The sequence below is a fragment of the Rutilus rutilus genome (genome assembly GCF_951802725.1).
Source record: "Rutilus rutilus genome assembly, chromosome: 15".
NCBI classification, from domain to species: Eukaryota; Metazoa; Chordata; class Actinopteri; order Cypriniformes; family Leuciscidae; genus Rutilus; species Rutilus rutilus.
In genome coordinates, this window is record NC_140220.1 from 9,652,598 (window position 1) to 9,671,780 (window position 19,183).

The following is a 19,183-nucleotide window of genomic DNA, read 5'->3' on the forward strand; positions in this document are numbered from 1 at the left end:
ATTTTTTTGTATTTACCATGTATTCTGAAATTCGAGTTTTTTTATTTTTTATTTTTTTATTTATTTATTTTTTTATTTTTATTTTTGTATAAATTGTTCATAAGGGTCACATGGATATTACATATGGTATGTTGTGTTATTCCTGGTGTTTCCACAATGCTGGTAATTTGATGCACCTGAAGGTGCTGATGATTTGCGGAATGAGGTTCACCTGTGAGGTGTTTCTTTTTTAAAAAAAACAATCTTTTCGGTGTTTCATAGTACACACTGATGATGGCTTAGGCCGAAACGCGTCTGTGAGGACATGGTAATAATAAATGTATGAAAATAGAACCTGAGAGTGCGGTTTTTCATCTTTACTTTTGATAAACGATTTTTATTACTCGCACCCATAAACTATTTTGAAGAAAGAGTTGAGCGCGCCTGCTCTTAATAATATAGATCTGTATAAAACAAGGTTTAGATCCAACACACCTGAACCAGCAAATCAAGGTCTTACTTTACTAGAAACTTCCAGGCAGGTTGGATCTAAACTCTGACTGAGTATTGACACCCCTGGTCTACAGGAATATATAGTAAAATAAAAGAGCCCTTTCCAAAATCATAGAGCTCTTTCCTAACGAACTGATGATCTGAATCAGGTGTGTTAAGTGAGGGAGACATACAAACTGCAGAGCTGTGGGTCCCCAGGACCAGGATTGAAAACCACTGGGCTATAGGCTAATATAGCCTACTCGTTAATTCCCAACAGACACAGACTTTATTCACGTAAAACCAAGCTTTGCACCTTTTGGGGATCCTAGCTAAGGTTTAGCCCTTAATTACTATTTACGTCCTGGTGACGTTGCTTGGTAGCTTTCCAATGGCGAACGACTGACTTGTGAATATTACGTTTGTAATGACGTTGCTCTCCTTTAGCTCGTGAATATAGCCATGCCTTCGCCATAGTAAGATTCGTAAATGAGTTCACTGGACTGCTGCTGAATCTTCTGCATCACATCCATCCGATCTCCTCCACAACCAAGTTTGCCAGCTCCGCAAACAGCATCGGAATTACTGACCGCAATCCTGTTTTTTTCTTCTTTCTGTGGACATGATGCAATGAGTGCTTTCACTCATTTTTTTGAATCCTCCGAAAATGACTTGGAAGAATTTTTATTTTGCCGTCTAATTTAAAACGCATATTTTAATTTTCGCTCGCAATTCGTTTATTTTTTTCACTGGTCACTGAAGCTGCACAGGGACCATGGATCCTCCACCGACTTCAGAGAAATCGCATCTCATCAACGAAAGAAATGCCAAAATATACTCCTTAAAATTTAACAGGTAAAATTATGTATTCATCTATTTAATTTAGACCTATTTATAATCCATTATTATTATTATTCTCAATTTGCATTGGAGATATTAGTGTGATTCGAAAATACATGGTCTGGAAATTTGCACAATACATTTTTTTTTTTTTTTAAATGTAGTTCTTATTGAGAACATGTAAATCTTTTGATATTTTCCGACTTAATTCTCAGAATCCCTTACAACATGACCTGTTGTAGCGAACAGATGGAGTCTGATATTTCCATATTGTGACTAGGCTAATTCGAAAACAATATGCGCCAAATTTAGTTCCGTTGCCTTACGAAAGCCATTCACGTGTAGGCTATTCTTAACACAGTCCATAATTTAAACGTGTTAAGCATGCAGTGCGTGGGATGCTAGAGTTTTAATGAAGAGATTAGTTTCATGCTTGAGTTGATTTTGGACAGTAGCCTTTTTGAGCAATATAGCCTCAGGGAACTTTGAACTCGACATTTTAAGACTTCCATATGGAGATTACACACGATGTAAGCTTTTCATCATGTTTTTTTGAAGCAATAAAATCAGATAAAACCATATTGCATCAAAATCTTCGTAGCCCCCTTTCCCTTAACGCCCTACTAAAGCGAGCAGGTGAAAGAAGAGTTTCAGCACCATGGACAGACACACTTGAGTTGTCAATATGAAAAAGAGCAATACAATTTAACGTGTAGCCTATACTCAGAAATGATAACCCATCATTATCCATAATGTTTATGAATAGTGTCTCATTTAAATAAGCAGCTTCCTGGTAGAAATACAATTTCGATTTTTATTAGGGGATGAAATCTGTAACTCGGAACATTATTATGCCTAAATAACAGATAAAGTGCACTGTACGTAACGAAAATCAGTTGGTATTTATCATGAATAATACGAAAACATCACAATTTGGGCTGGACAGAAAATTACACTATGATGGACAGAAAATGACATAAAGGTATGGGTAGAATTACTCCTGTTAAAACATTGACAATTTTCACAAACCAAAGCTGTATAAAGTAGCTTAGCCTATACATTTTTGAGGATGATATCGATGAACAGAACAATGAATTTTCAACCGCGTACATATTAGAAAACTGTCTATGCGACAAAATTAATGAGTCCAGCAGGAGATATACCACAAACAATTGTGCAAGTAATATCTCCTTGGAAGTCGTTTTCCAGCTGTTTGCAGTGAATTTCGACGAATATCCTCCTGTTTGCATTAGTTAGATTGTGGTCTTGAAGAAATGGGAAATATTTAATATTTAGCATTTTTTTAAGCATGCTGAAACAAAGAAAACCTCACTTATAGCCTGCATTACATTAACAAAAACGGTATTTCAGAGAATGGTACATCATGGTGTATCAACAGGTCACCTGAACAAATGTCGAAGGACATGAAACAAAGCAGCTGAGAAGATTGTGTTGTGTAGAATTGGATGTTGTTACTCCACCTGTGCGGATATTCTATATTTTCTCAAATTGAAAATCTGCCCAGCTTGCTCTTTCTGTCTTTAAGAGAGAAGAAAAGGGAGAAATGCACGTGCTGTACAGTGATAACGTTATTTTTAAAACTATTATTAATATAATATTTGTTATCAACACTTAGCTATAATGTTAAAAACTGTAATGTTAATTAAACTGCATTGATTTCAGAAAGATTTTATTTCTAAGAAATAAAAATACACATTTTGATATTCAAATATCAAAATGCTCGTCATTTATATCAATTACAGAAAATCACTGCACAACACATTCTACAGTCTGGGGTGTAAGCTAATGATATTAAAGTGCTCAGATGCAGGACCCTGATGTCGTGCTTTGCATTGCCACAGGATCGACAGCATGTTTCAGCCAGAGCGGAAAACTCCTGCCAAACTGGAAACCTCTCCATATGCACCTTAACCACGAAAGGGGCTAATTCATGCATTTAATGCAATACGAACAGATGAGATATTGTTAGAGGAGGAATGTGAATTGTATCATCTAAGCCCATACAAATGTTGTTGTACCTGCCAGCAGTGCCAAAAATTCACTGTCAAAAAAAAAAAAAAAAAAAAAACCACACATTTTGGTAGCTGTACATATCACCGATGTGGTATTAATACAGGCTACTAATTAAGCATTAAACAACATAAAACAAACTAATGTGCATAAGTATAATCAAATCATGCGATGCTTAACTTTTGCACCGTAAATTATAAGGTGCCTTGCGTTTTTACACGATTTTAACAATAGTTTACAGTAAAAGTAAATTATAAAATTATTTATATTTATATATTCTATATTTTTACTTAGCCTATACGCTATAAAAAAAAACAAAAAAAACCCGTTAAGATAGGCTAAATTGATCCAAATCTTAAAATTTGCAAAAAAAATAAACCGAGACACATCCTAATTTTAACACACTTAGGCTATATTACTATTGTATTTTAATTAATAGTCAGCGCTGCAAATTAATACTGATTTAAAAGTCAATAAGTAGAATATGGCCAAAGTTCATACAGTATCAGGAGATCAGAAAATATGTGTTTTCTGAATATTGTTGGACGATGTATGGACGATGTTGCACTATGCTGGACTAAAAATAAAAAAATAATCCAGTGTATCATGTCTGTGTGTCCCAGTGGGGTGATTAAACAGACGCCGTGTTCCACTCGACTGCCTCCTTTCAGCAGCGCTCGTGCGCGCGCGTGTGTGTGTGTGCGCGCGTGTGATGCAGTAGCCTACTCTGGTTATCTCATGCGCACCGACATTGCGCTTTCCGCCCCATTAGCTCCATCATTGCGTCTCTCTCATCAACACATAAGACAGAAGGGCCGAAAACGACAATGTCAGCAGATTTAAACTCAGGCTGATCTGGGTGTTCATGTCATGCACTGTATTTCCCCTACAAAGCACTTGTACTATACACATTTTTATATAAAACATATACTATACTTACACTGTGTACATATATTGCCTGAATTGATATCATGTAACTTTTATGAAATCCATCCATCCATCCAGGGCCGGCTCTAGCCCTTTGGTTGCCCTAGGCAAGATTGAGTTTTTGCGCCCCCCCGCTTTTTATAAGAAAATAAGAAATAAGAAAATTGATAAGTGTCGAGCCTTTATTTGTTATAATTTTGATGATTATGGCTTACAGCTTATGAAAACCCCAAATTCAAAATCACAGAAAATTAGAATTGATATGAATTGATATGTCATAAGCTGTAAGCCATAACAAAGTCTTGAAATATCTCACTTTGCATGTAATGAGTCTATATAATATTAGTTTCACCTTATAAGTTGAATAATTGAAATAAATTAACTTTTGCATGATATTCTAATTTTTCGAGTTTCACCTGTAGTCACTCCAACACTTCAACAAGCAAAATATTACTTAAATGATACACTCTAATAAATTGCACATACAAAAATGCTACAAAGAATGGTCATTGATGAACAAACAAAAATGCTCTAATAGTCACTCCAACACTTCAACAAGCAAATTATGACTTGAAGAATCAACTGTAAATTGTTTATACACAAATTCTACAAAGAATGTTCAAGGATATTTACCAAATTGGATTAATTTAAGCAAATTATGACCATTAAACTGGTTTAACTATACCTTCTACAAACAAATGTGCTATTATGGATAATGTATGTACCACTACAAAATTAAAATATTTAAGTTCTTTTAGTTCTATCTCAAATAATAAAATATTAACAGTTGTTTCTGCCATTTCTATTCACCTTCAAAGTAACTATAGCAAAACTATAGCTTAGTGACAGCAATGAAACGTCCAATATTAGGTGATGTCATTGGACACCTTAATAGCTAAGATGAGAAGACTTACTCTATACTGAGCTTTATTTTTTATCTTCTTCCTTTCTCCGTTTTCGTCCCTGTGCACCAGAGGTTTAGACCGCTTCATTTTCGATCAATGCGCGGCACTTCCCTAACGTAACGTAACGCAACCCTCCCGCCCCCCGCCAATCCAGAAATGGTCGACAAAAATCATAAATTCAATCTAATAATCAGGTTGACAAGTAATTAAACGTGTGGTTGAGGGGGCGCCCTTTGCCCTTTGATCATGTTTAATAAACATGTTTTATTTCGCGTTTCGTTCTAATTTTATGATTAATATGGGAAGTAGATAGGGCGACACTAGAGTGCGTCCGCGCCCCCAACACATTTGTCGCCCTAGGCAACCGCCTAGTTCGCCAATAGAGCTGGTAAGTCCCGCCCCTTCCGTAAAACCCCGCTGGACCTCAAAGTTGAAAAACCGTCAATGCAAGTGAATGGGAGAAAATAATTATTTTCTGGTCCCGTTTGAATTGTGCCATGAATGTGAACATATGTTGTCTGTGAATTTTTTATATAATCTTTCATGTTACGAGTTTGACAGTATATGGTATGATTCTTCGGCTAGCAGTTGTGGAAAAGACATAATGAGAAAGACTACATGTCGCCTATGTGACGTCACCCCATTAAGTTGACTTACCCGTGGTTTTCACCAACCTCAACGATTTTGTCCTCTCCCTGAAAGAAGGCGGTGAAGTACACCAAAGACACAGTCATGTTTAGCGGGATCCGTGAGCTAGAGCCGTGTGCTAGTGGTGGTGACGTTTCAAACGCGTCGAAAGCAGCGAAGAGTTGTAGTCCACAAAGTGCTTTCACACAAAGTCTAACCGTATCAAACTTCTACCCGCTAAATTGTAGCATTCTTTACACGAAAAGTTCTATAAAAAATTCAAAGACAACATATGTTCACATTCATGGCAAAATTCAAACGGGACCAGAAAATAATTATTTTCTCCCATTCACTTGCATTGACGGTTTTTCAACTTTGAGGTCCAGGGGGATTAGCGGAAGGGGCGGGACTTACCAGCTCTATAGCAATCGCCGGCCCTGCATCCATCCATCCATCCATCCTCCAAACTGTTTAGGGTTGTGCGGAGGTGCTAGAGCTTCTGCTGGCCACAGGTGATTTTTATATGATGATGTTGTCAAATTTGCATTATATACTTTACATAACTGCCTGATAGTAGCCAAGGGTTATTGCAGTATGTGTGTGAAGGCTGATTTACATGTGAGAGTTTTAAAAGTCATTGAAATGGTCTCATTGCACGTCATGGTTTCTTCTTATAGTGAATTCTCAGGTTCCAAAGAAGGATGTCCAGACCTGCCTTTGGGAAATGGGGATATGGCTGGTGCCATCGAGCTGAAGAGGCCCGTTGGAACTCATTGCCATGGAAAAAAAGCAGCATGCGACGAGAGCCGTGAGAAACTCATAGCAAAGAAGAAACTGTACATCGCCTCCATAGTCTGTCTGGTTTTCATGATTGGAGAAGTTATAGGTAAGAACACAGTGTCTTTTAAGAACTGGTATAAATGTAACATTACTTCTCATATATATAAAATAGGCTAAATCACATTTTAAGTTGTGGCAAAGACTTATACCACTGAGTTAAACTACTGCATATAAAAATCAGCTATGCATTTAGCTTTGTCTTTGAGTGCAAAGATAGCATTTCCAAACGAAGAAAATGATGAATTAAGCAATTTGTCATTGTAGCACAAACTTTCTTGCAAAATGCTGGATCACAAAACCTCATCCGTTAAATGTGATAAGAAGGCTTTTCTATGTTCAGCCTGTACAGCACTTTTTTTTTTTTGCATTCACAAGTGCAATACTTTAAAATATCATTCTTTCTTTTAAACAGCAAAAGATTTATGCTGATGTTTAAGCTTTCTCCCAATCTATTTGCACCTTAATCACTTTACAAAGTGTTGTGTAATGTTTTCAGAGTATAATAAAATAAAGAAAGACATGTCAGAATGAATAACATTTGTGGTGAATGCTCTATTATGCTGGATCTATGGTTCCATGCAGAACCCTTAACATCCATGGAAACTTTACATTTCACATTACATTACATTTTTTACATTAAAAAGTTTCTTTAGATTTTTTTTAAATATATTATTCACACCATCAGAAAAAAAGGTACAAAAGCTGTCACTGGGACAGTACCCTTCAAAAGGTTTCTAATATGTACCATTTAGGTACTAATATGTACACTTTTGGTACCAATATGTACCTTTGAGGGACTAAAATGCACTCTTTAGGTACAAATGTGTACCTTTTGAAAAGGTACCGCCACAGTGACAGCTTTTGTACCTTTTTTTTCTGAGAGTGATTCACTGAAAGGTTCTTTGGGGAGGCAAAAATGGTTCTTCTATGGCAAACCCCTTTTTTTTTTAGGAGTGTACCTCTCTTACTTTCTTCTTCTCTGCTGCTCTTGCAGGTGGTTATCTAGCACACAGTCTGGCCATTATGACCGATGCAGCTCACCTTCTGACGGATTTTGGCAGCATGATGGTCAGTATTTTTTCCTTGTGGATCTCCTCAAGACCACCCACCAAGAGAATGAACTTTGGCTGGCACCGATCAGGTGAGTCCATCCCATCTCAATCCTGACAAATGAATTTTACAAACATGGTTGATGTTGAAAATGTTAAATCTAAATCATGCCTATAAATGAAAGAAATATTTCACCCAAAAATAAAAACTAAGACGATTTTACTCACCTATATCCAAACCCATATGCTGTTTTTTCCCCCATGCATGTAGCAAAGGAGAAATGTTGAAAATGTATTCTTTTTCCATACAACTTTAATTCATAGTGACCACATCTGTCTGTCAAGCTCTGAAAACAACAAACATATTACAAAATAAATCCATACAACTGATGTGCTATATTCTTCATCATCTGAGGTTATAAGATAGCTTCGAATGAGAAGCAGGCTGAAATTGAAGTCATTATCAACTATTCCTTTAAAGCAGATTTGAATACTTTGCAATATCCAACTATGATGCCAAACCCTATTTGTTTCAAATAAACGTCTCACAGAGATTCTGGGAGCCCTGGTATCTGTAATGTCCATCTGGATCGTGACTGGGGTGTTGGTCTACCTTGCCATTGAGAGGATAGTAAAAAATGATTATGAAATCGAAGGCAGTGTGATGCTCGTCACCTCCGGTTGTGCAGTCGTGGTCAACATCGTGTGAGTAGACAGACATTCCTACGAAATAGTTAAAGTTTGCATGCTTCTCAAACAAGAAAAAATGTCCGTCGGGAATTGATTGGATGGTTGTGGTTTGCTATTGTTATGATGTCATGTGAGTGACAGGTTGTCCCAAGTTATTTTTTTATTAAAGATTACGAGTGCACATGAAAAAATATATAATGATGTGCACGGATAAATCATTTAGAATAAATACTGCAATATTCCATAAAAAAATAAGAATTGTCAATGTTGATTAATTGACAACAATTGACAATTAATTAACATTGTTGATTAATTGACTTTAACATTGGAATTACAAGAAGCTAAAGTAGCAATACTTTTTGAATAATTTTGATATAAAATCTCAGTTATTAGAAATAAAGTCTTTAAGTATCAATTAAGGCACGTACAGATACTGTACAATAAGATTGTATTTTCTATTCTGTTCAAGAGGCTATAGCTATATTTAATTATTTTTTATTTATTTATTTAACAATAAGGACTCATTTTTTGTTTGCATTATTGTTTATATTCCAGAATGGCCTATATTCTACACCATTCCACGACCTTCCACAGTCACGGTTCAGGCTACCACAAGATTGACGAGAATGGGATGAGCCCCGTGGGCCATGGCCACTCCCACAGCCTCCTGGGTAATCATGGGAACACCAGTGTCAGAGCAGCATTTATTCATGTTTTGGGGGATCTCTTACAGAGCTTTGGAGTCATGGTGGCCGCCATTATCATCTTCTTCAGGGTAAATGAACACTAACATCAAGAATCACCTTAAAATGTCTCACCTCTGTCAAGCCCTTTAAAATGGCATTTACAGTGTAATTAACTTCCATTTGCTTATGAATCAGAAATATTTTGTGTAAATAAAGGACTTAAAAGTTGTTCCCTTTATAGAGGCAATAGTAAGATCCAGGGATATTTGTATAAGCAAAAGGGGTCAAGTATATTGTCTTTAAATATTTTGTTTTATTTAATGGTATAACAAAAGGTTAATGAATGATATATGTATTTGTTTTTTTTAAGAAAGATATATTAATGGGAGACTTTTTATTCAGAATAATAATATTTAGAATAATCAAATAATATAGATATAATATTACAAAATATTTCTATTTAAAAGATTTATATGCTGTTCATTTGAACTTTTTATCCATCAAAGAATCCTAATAAAAAATGTATCACGGTTTCCACAAGTATAATAAAAAGCAGAACTGTTTTCAACATTGATAATAATAAGAGATGTTTTTTGAGCAGCAAATCAGCATATTATAATGATTTCTGAAGGATCATGTGACACTGAAGACTGGAGTAAATTTTTTTTATCCTGTAAGAAACTTTTTTTCATAAGATTCCTGTTTTTTAAAAAACATGGGAAAAATCCTGTTGACCTCTTTTTTTTTTTTAAGTTATCAAATCACCATGATAAGGAATTGGACTGTGATTTCTTTCCTTGACTCTTGAAAGCACCTCAGTGGAGATTTGTTTCTTCTGACATCTGTAGTTTAATTCAATTTGACACTTTGCAAAGAACCATCTGATTCTGTTCTTTAATGCATCAGTTCCTCCTGTTCTCTATCCAACTTCTAACACAGCCAGAATACAAAATAGCTGATCCCATTTGCACTTTCCTCTTCTCTGTGTTCGTCCTGGGAACCACCATTACCATTCTAAGAGATGTCTTCCGCATTCTCATGGAGGGTAATTTTCACATTCAATAATTGACTCTATTAAATGACAGTTGCATTATTCTCAATAACTTAAAATATGCATGCAATGTCAGTATATTTGTTTTAGCTGCATAGTACACATATTTTAAAAATCTCTATTTAAAGGTGAAGTGTGTAATGTCTGCACCCCTAGTGACACCAAAGGGAATTGCAGAAATAATGACTGTTTCCAAACAAATTTCCCAAACACAATCCAGTCCCACAAAAGAAAAATGACACGCATCACCTTTAAATGCAACCTATGAATTCCGCAGAAGGTCTCCTGTTATGCTTGTAAATCCAGTGTCATGTGTCTGTGTTCAGGGGTACCCAAAGGAATAGAGTTTAATTCAGTGAAGGAGGTGCTGCTGTCTCTGAAGGCAGTGAAGGGCATGCATAGCTTACACCTGTGGGCTCTCACCATAGGCCAGAGTCTGCTGTCTGTTCACATAGCTATTGGTAAGTGCATTAAATAACACTTGTTTTACAACTCAGTATTGTTTTAATGTTCATTTGTCTTGTGGTTTATGCAAATTATTCATATTATTTATCTAAATCTGTTGAACATGTCATTTGGTATATCAATTATTTTATTTTAGGGCAAAATGCAACAATATTTTTAAATAAAATATTTTTTTTTCTTTTCAAATGATTGTTTTTATAAGAATATTAGTCAAATAGCAATTTGCATGTAGCCATTTATCAATTTAGCTAAATTCCGCTGTTATTAAATAACATGCTTTTACAATTATATTGGAAAAGAATCTTTGTTTATTGTTAGACTTATATGTGACCCTGGATCACAAAACCAGTCATAAGTCGCACGGGTATATTTGTGGCAATAGCCAACAATACATTGTATGGGTCAAAATTATCGATTTTTCTTTTATGCCAAAAATTATTAGGATATTAAGTAAAGATCATGTTCCATGAAGATATTTTGTAAATTTCCTACCGTAAATATGTAAAACATTTATTTTTGTGAGTGAATGCAGCACAATTGTGAACATAAATGGACAACTTTAAAGGAGATTTTCTCAATGTTTCTCAATTTTTTTTGCACCCTCAGATTCCAGATTTTCAAATAGTTGTATCTCCTATCCTAACAAACCATACATCAATGGAAAGCTTATTTATTCAGCTTTTATATGATGTATACATCTCAATTAAAAAAATAATTGTGGTCCAGGGTCACATATTACTATCCTCAAGGTCAGTATTTCAACAGTTTTAAATCACAATCAAGATTTTTATTAATTTTTTGGTGGGAAGGGGGTCAAAAATACAGAAAATAGTTGACACATAAGATATACACTCACCTAAAGGATTATTAGGAACACCTGTTCAATTTCTCATTAATGCAATTATCTAATCAACCAATCACATGGCAGTTGCTTCAATGCATTTAGGGGTGTGGTCCTGGTCAAGACAATCTCCTGAACTCCAAACTGAATGTCAGAATGGGAAAGAAAGGTGATTTAAGCAATTTTGAGCGTGGCATGGTTGTTGGTGCCAGACGGGCCGGTCTGAGTATTTCACAATCTGCTCAGTTACTGGGATTTTCACGCACAACCATTTCTAGGGTTTACAAAGAATGGTGTGAAAAGGGAAAATGCGGTATGCATCCAGTATGCGGCAGTCCTGTGGGCGAAAATGCCTTGTTGATGCTAGAGGTCAGAGGAGAATGGGCCGACTGATTCAAGCTGATAGAAGAGCAACTTTGACTGAAATAACCACTCGTTACAACCGAGGTAAGCAGCAAAGCATTTGTGAAGCCACAACACGCACAACCTTGAGGCGGATGGGCTACAACAGCAGAAGACCCCACCGGGTACCACTCATCTCCACTACAAATAGGAAAAAGAGGCTACAATTTGCACGAGCTCACCAAAATTGGACAGTTGAAGACTGGAAAAATGTTGCCTGGTCTGATGAGTCTCGATTTCTGTTGAGACATTCAGATGGTAGAGTCAGAATTTGGCGTAAACAGAATGAGAACATGGATCCATCATGCCTTGTTACCACTGTGCAGGCTGGTGGTGGTGGTGTAATGGTGTGGGGGATGTTTTCTTGGCACACTTTAGGCCCCTTAGTGCCAATTGGGCATCGTTTAAATGCCACGGCCTACCTGAGCATTGTTTCTGACCATGTCCATCCCTTTATGACCACCATGTACCCATCCTCTTATGGCTACTTCCAGCAGGATAATGCACCATGTCACAAAGCTCGAATCATTTCAAATTGGTTTCTTGAACATGACAATGAGTTCACTGTACTAAAATGGCCCCCACAGTCACCAGATCTCAACCCAATAGAGCATCTTTGGGATGTGGTGGAACGGGAGCTTCGTGCCCTGGATGTGCATCCCACAAATCTCCATCAACTGCAAGATGCTATCCTATCAATATGGGCCAACATTTCTAAAGAATGCTTTCAGCACCTTGTTGAATCAATGCCACATAGAATTAAGGCAGTTCTGAAGGCGAAAGGGGGTCAAACACAGTATTAGTATGGTGTTCCTAATAATCCTTTAGGTGAGTGTATGTATCTGAATTCCAAAATTTCTAGCTACAAATGGCATCTAAGGATGACAAATCCTTCTGCATTTCATGCTTTACTTAAAAGCACAGTGTCATCTACGAAACTATTTTGCTTTCTCTCTCATTTTAGAGGAGAATGCTGACCCTCAGAGTGTCTTAAAGGAAGCCACTGAACTCCTTCAGACCAAATTTGGCTTTTACAGCACAACCATTCAAGTGGAGCCTTACTGTGAGGACATGATCCACTGCGTCCAGTGCCAGGACCCTACGGACTAAGTTCTCCGAGTGCACCGGTGAGGGGAGGCTGCCTGTATAAAATGTATGCACACATATTAAGCTTCATTGAGGGTCCAAGCCAGAAATGGAAACACTGTGCAAATGTATCATCTACATATCATAATGAATATGTACATGCCAAATGCATTTCTATCGATTACCAAGGAAATCAAATAAAAAAAGAAGAGATTTTACACTGTGCCATCTTAAAAGTGCATCGGTTTATGGGAGGAATAGCTTTAACGTGAAGTGGCGAGGTTTAGCTTCACATACTGTATGCAAAGATGAAATGAACCGAGCGGCAGAACATAAATATGAGGCCTGGAGGCATCACTGTGAGCCTTTTTATTGTGACTTTGCAAGGTTTTGCTTGGATGGCTGGCATTGTACATTATTGCAGGAGTGTACTGTAATTGCCTGTCCGTGGTCTTGGGAGGGTAAAAGATGGGTATTGACGTGACTACCCTAAAAACAATTAGAATGGAGTTTATTATGCCCCATCCAGCCTGGCGTCTGCTGTCAGCACGGTTCTGTAATCAATGTGAATGTTCGGCAAACTACGGCATGGTGTTGTAGGGCTTAAAAAGAGATTCTGCTCAAGTGTAATTATGGATTTTGTTGGAGATCTCTCACTAATGTCTTGTCTCACGGTACAATACTTATCTGCAAAAGCAAGTGGGTGATTAACTCTGTTCTCCCTCACTGGTTGCGATAGTTAAGGACCTGTATTTGTTTTTAAGCGTGGCGTCATGCGGTTTTGAAAGAATTAATGAATTTTGACAGATGAATGAATCAACTAAGAATGATATTAAAGGTGAAGTGTGTAATTTTAAATGTGCGTATGCACAGATTTGAACTTAAAAGTGAGCGCGAAAATCCACAACGCGGTTCATATTTCAAAAAATATGACTGAATAAACCACTTTTGTGAGGAAATATCTTATCATTTAATGAACTGACAGCCCATTGGCTAATCTTCCAACATGTTTGCTCTTAAACATTCGTTTTGGATTGATCTAATTTTAGAGTTTACACCTAAAAAATTGCAGTTTTATAAGAGAAGTCATGAACAATTGTGCGACAGGTATTCAGTTTACGGCATTTCTCATTCATTTATGTGGTATCTGCAAACAGTGATTGACTGTCGCACAACTCTGAACGAAATTCAGAAGGCTGTAATGTGATTGGTTATCAAGGCACACGTGATTCAAGTTAGCCGTTACGCTTTTTCCAATGGTAGATCCACGGATACTCTCATATCTCCCAATAATAAGACCATTTCTGGTGGAGATCTGAAACCATTCAGCTGCGCACAATTCCAAGATAATTGAAGAGAGGCGTTCGCCCGTGTTTTTTTTGCTCGTTCTCTAAATCACACATACGCATATTTCAGAAATGATTGTAAGATCAAATGTAGGACCGTTTCTATGCAACATTTTATAAATGAAGCCCCAGTACAAGTAAAACATTTGTGGGTTAATATCCCAACAAATGCTTTTTTTGAGTGGTCTTCTGAATCAACCAATTGTGTGACATTGGGACGGGACTGCAAATATCTGTGTGTATAGTTGACAAAATGTGCATTAAATCACAGAGGAAACCGGTACTGTATATCTTTTTGGTTTTTATCATTTCCATGACTTATTTGGTCAGTCTGTAAAAAGTGATTTAAAACGCAATTTAATATTGTATGATAACTGGATGCCACTTGCTGATCTGATTTATACATTTAGTACACTTCAAAAAATGTAAGCCTTTTTTAAGATTTTCGCATTTCAATTAATAGTTCAAATCCAAATAATAATTGAACAATCCTTAATCAATTAACATATGTAAGGATTATTCAATTAAATTGGATGGAATTGTACTATTTATTTGAATGCGTAAATCTTAAAAGGCTTCAAATGTTTTTTTTTTTTTTTTTTTGTGTACTTACATACTAATACATTTCTGTATTAAAATATGTAATTTTTTGTTAATAACATCAAACGGCCAAAAGTGAAGACAATTACACACAAATTGATTAAAAAAGGAAAACCAGTAGTATATTCAATACACACTGCACACACAGTAGTCAATAAGCTGCTATTCCATACATAGCAAGTGACTAATTTGTTTGAACAATGATTGATAATGAAGGGGAAATTAATTTTGCAGTTGCATTGGATGGCGCTAGTATAGTGGCACTGAAATTACACACTTCACCTTGTTAGGATGCTGTTGTGGGTCACTCTGGTTTGTCAAAGTCATTCATGCTACAGTCTATAGTACATCCTCCATATGCTCATGTCTTCTGGCTCTGTGCTGAGGTATAGGGAATAGCCTCTAGACACACACACTTTTTGCACAGGATTTCCATCTCTGATCTCTCGGTGCCGCCACACTGCCGCAATGACTCTAAGACATTCCAGCAAGTGGTGCAACACGTTTCAATAACATCCAATAACAAAACACGTGGTTTTCATTTTCACTGCAGTTTTCGTCTAAATGGATTTTGAAAATTATTATTTCGGTACCAATTTTCAGAGCCCCTAAATGTGCACTAATGTTCATTTACATTATATGTGAAGATTTTATATAATAAAATAAAACACAGCATATCATTTGAGACTAATAAAAGACACACTTGGCAGATAATTATTGTGTTTTAAAGCTTGCGTGTACTGATAAAATGTAGCCATTGTGATCTGTTGTGGCGTTGTGAAAGAGTTTTAAGGGTTTGCTTGCATGGTTGCTTTTTGTTTTTCATGTGTCTGCGATTTAAATGGCCAGTAATCATAACTAATCAACCCAGTGACCTCGCGATCTCACTGAAAGACCTTCATTAAATTCTATATTTTGTCTATTTGTTTTGATAAAATGAATATATATTTTAAATTTGAATATCACAGTCATTTATAAGAGAGTGTGAACAAATTATAATATGAAAGGACCAACGCATAAGCAGTATATTTTTTGATAATGTTGGTGGGTTGGTGTGCAAAGTTCTACATTAAAAATGTAACATTTAGAGCAATTACAGTGGCCTAGAGTAAAGTAAAAGACAATTCACTGTGATTAGAACGTGGGTCATTCCTGTTATGCTGAACTATTTCTATTAAAGGGTTTAGCGAACACTAACTGTATATGTTACATGCTGTTTGATAACATATCCAAATCTGATAACATTTCAAACAATACAGTATATATGTATATGTATGTATGTGATCAAACAGCATGTAACATTTTAGAGTGAGACAACCACAAAACATTACACAACTCAAAACATTAAGGATACTTTCAACCAAAGATGAAAATTCTGTCATGCTCACCCTCATGTTCCAAACTTTTGTTCATCTTCGGAACACAAATGAAGATCTTTTGATGAAATCTGAGAGCTTTCTGTCCCTCCATTGATAGCTACGCAACTACCACTTTGACACTTCAAAAAGTTCATAAAGAGATTGTAAAACTAATCCATATAAATTGAGAGGTTTAGTCCAAATTTTCTGAAGATCGCTTAATATGATGAACAAATTTAATTTAGGCTTTTATTCCATATATACATTGATCAGCGAACATAAACAGAAGCTCAACCGAACCTGCTTGATGAGTGAGAACAAAACTCTTGCGGAAACTCTATTGTGCTGTGTAACACGAGAATGAACCTTATTGGTTCTTTTTGAAGCTCAAACGTGCTGCGTAACACGAGAATGAACCTCACTGGTTCTTGAGAAAGCTCAAACGTGCTGTGTAACACGAGAATGAACCTCACTGGTTCTTGCTGAAGCTCAAACGTGCTGCATAACACGAGAATGAACCTCATTGGTTCTTGCTGAAGCTCAAACGTGCTGCGTAACACTAGAATGAACCTCATTGGTTCTTGTTGAAGCTCAAACGTGCTGCGTAAAACGAGAATGAACCTCATTGGTTCTTGTTGAAGCTCAAACGTCCTGCGTAACACGAGAATGAACCTCATTGGTTCTTGTTGAAGCTCAAACGTGCTGCGTAACACGAGAATGAACCTCATTGGTTCTTGCTGAAGCTCAAACGTGCTGCGTAACACGAGAATGAACCTCACTGGTTCTTGCTGAAGCTCAAACGTGCTGCGTAACACGAGAATGAACCTTATTGGTTCTTTTTGAAGCTCAAACGTGCTGTGTAACACGAGAATGAACCTTATTGGTTCTTTTTGAAGCTCAAACGTGCTGCGTAACACGAGAATGAACCTCACTGGTTCTTGAGAAAGCTCAAACCTGCTGTGTAACACGAGAATGAACCTCACTGGTTCTTGCTGAAGCTCAAACGTGCTGCATAACACGAGAATGAACCTCATTGGTTCTTGCTGAAGCTCAAACGTGCTGCGTAACACTAGAATGAACCTCATTGGTTCTTGTTGAAGCTCAAACGTGCTGCGTAACACGAGAATGAACCTCACTGGTTCTTGCTGAAGCTCAAACGTGCTGCGTAACACGAGAATGAACCTTATTGGTTCTTTTTGAAGCTCAAACGTGCTGTGTAACACGAGAATGAACCTCACTGGTTCTTGCGGAAGCTCAAACGTGCTGCGTAACACGAGAATGAACCTCATTGGTTCTTGCTGAAGCTCAAACGTGCTGCGTAACACGAGAATGAACCTTATTGGTTCTTTTTGAAGCTCAAACGTGCTGTGTAACACAAGAATGAACCTCACTGGTTCTTGCTGAAGCTCAAACGTGCTGCATAACACGAGAATGAACCTCATTGGTTCTTGCTGAAGCTCAAACGTGCTGCGTAACACGAGAATGAACCTCATTGGTTCTTGTTGAAGCTCAAACGTGCTGCATAACACAAGAATGAACCTCACTGGTTCTTGTTGAAGCTCAAACTTGCTGTGTAACACGAGAATGAACCTCACTGGTTCTTGCTGAAGCTCAAACGTGCTGCGTAACACGAGAATGAACCTCATTGGTTCTTGCTGAAGCTCAAACGTGCTGCGTAACACGAGAATGAACCTCATTGGTTCTTGCTGAAGCTCAAACGTGCTGCGTAACACGAGAATGAACCTCATTGGTTCTTGCTGAAGCTCAAACGTGCTGCGTAACGAGAATGAACCTCATTGGTTCTTGCTGAAGCTCAAACGTGCTGCGTAACACGAGAATGAACCTCATTGGTTCTTGCTGAAGCTCAAACGTGCTGCATAACACGAGAATGAACCTCATTGGTTCTTTTTGAAGCTCAAACGTGCTGCGTAACACGAGAATGAACCTCATTGGTTCTTGCTGAAGCTCAAACGTGCTGCGTAACACGAGAATGAATCTCATTGGTTCTTGCTGAAGCTCAAACGTGCTGCGTAACACGAGAATGAATCTCATTGGTTCTTTTTGAAGCTCAAACGTGCTGCGTAACACGAGAATGAACCTCATTGGTTCTTGCTGAAGCTCAAACGTGCTGCGTAACACGAGAATGAACCTCATTGGTTCTTATTGAAGCTCAAACGTGCTGCGTAACACGAGAATGAACCTCATTGGTTCTTATTGAAGCTCAAACGTGCTGCGTAACACGAGAATGAATCTCATTGGTTCTTTTTGAAGCTCAAACGTGCTGCGTAACACGAGAATGAACCTCATTGGTTCTTTTTGAAGCTCAAACGTGCTGCGTAACACGAGAGTGAACCTCATTGGTTCTTGTTGAAGCTCAAACGTGCTGCGTAACACGAGAATGAACCTCATTGGTTCTTGCTGAAGCTCAAACGTGCTGCGTAACACGAGAATGAACCTCATTGGTTCTTATTGAAGCTCAAACGTGCTGCGTAACACGAGAATGAACCTCATTGGTTCTTATTGAAGCTCAAACGTGCTGCGTAACACGAGAATGAACCTCATTGGTTCTTGCTGAAGCTCAAACGTGCTGCGTAACACGAGAATGAACCTCATTGGTTCTCGCACATCAAGCGAACATGTTTGAGCTTCTGTTTACGTCATTCGTGTTCTGAAGATGAATGAAAGTCTTATGGGTTTGGAACGACATAAGGGTGAAAAATTAATGACAGAATTTTTCATTTTTGGGTGAACTATCCCTTTAAAATTTAACAGGAAGGCTGTTTCAAGTTCCAAAACCAACAAAAGATGTTGATCTAGGAACATGTCTTCCTAGATGTGAATTTGCATCAACCTTAGATGCCAAAAATGCATCTCCAAGCATTTACTGATCAGATATTCTTAAAATAAAATACATCTTGTAGGATTTCATAGTTAAAGGAGTGGAAAACACCCTCCTGGTATTTGCTAG

General features: G+C 37.2%; 1 protein-coding gene across 2 annotated transcripts; it reads left to right on the forward strand.

Moving 5' to 3' along the window:
- The first annotated feature begins 639 nt into the window (after positions 1 to 639).
- slc30a2 (solute carrier family 30 member 2) lies at positions 640 to 13,143 on the forward strand. 2 transcript variants are annotated; one of them, XM_084432922.1, is made up of 8 exons: positions 640 to 1,326; positions 6,479 to 6,687; positions 7,636 to 7,782; positions 8,242 to 8,395; positions 8,936 to 9,155; positions 10,006 to 10,111; positions 10,444 to 10,578; positions 12,790 to 13,143. In XM_084432922.1, exons 1-8 carry the CDS (start codon positions 1,247 to 1,249, stop codon positions 12,933 to 12,935), a joined length of 1,197 nt encoding a protein of 398 aa, XP_084289048.1. In that variant the 5' UTR covers positions 640 to 1,246; the 3' UTR covers positions 12,936 to 13,143. The 2 variants fall into 2 exon arrangements, with proteins under 2 accessions (XP_084289048.1, XP_084289049.1); XM_084432923.1 differs by lacking the exon at positions 640 to 1,326 and adding an exon at positions 6,277 to 6,313 and having other exon boundaries at positions 12,790 to 13,101.
- Positions 13,144 to 19,183: the final 6,040 nt, after the last annotated feature.

What these genes read in the sequence shown, in the direction of transcription:
- slc30a2 (XM_084432922.1), top strand. Translation starts at nt 1,247, where the DNA reads ATGGATCCTCCACCGACTTCAGAGAAATCGCATCTCATCAACGAAAGA. An exon ending in TACTCCTTAAAATTTAACAG is followed by an intron (nt 1,327 to 6,478) that starts GTAAAATTATGT and finishes TTCTTCTTATAG; the next exon opens with TGAATTCTCAGGTTCCAAAG. An exon ending in CCATTATCATCTTCTTCAGG is followed by an intron (nt 9,156 to 10,005) that starts GTAAATGAACAC and finishes CTTCTAACACAG; the next exon opens with CCAGAATACAAAATAGCTGA.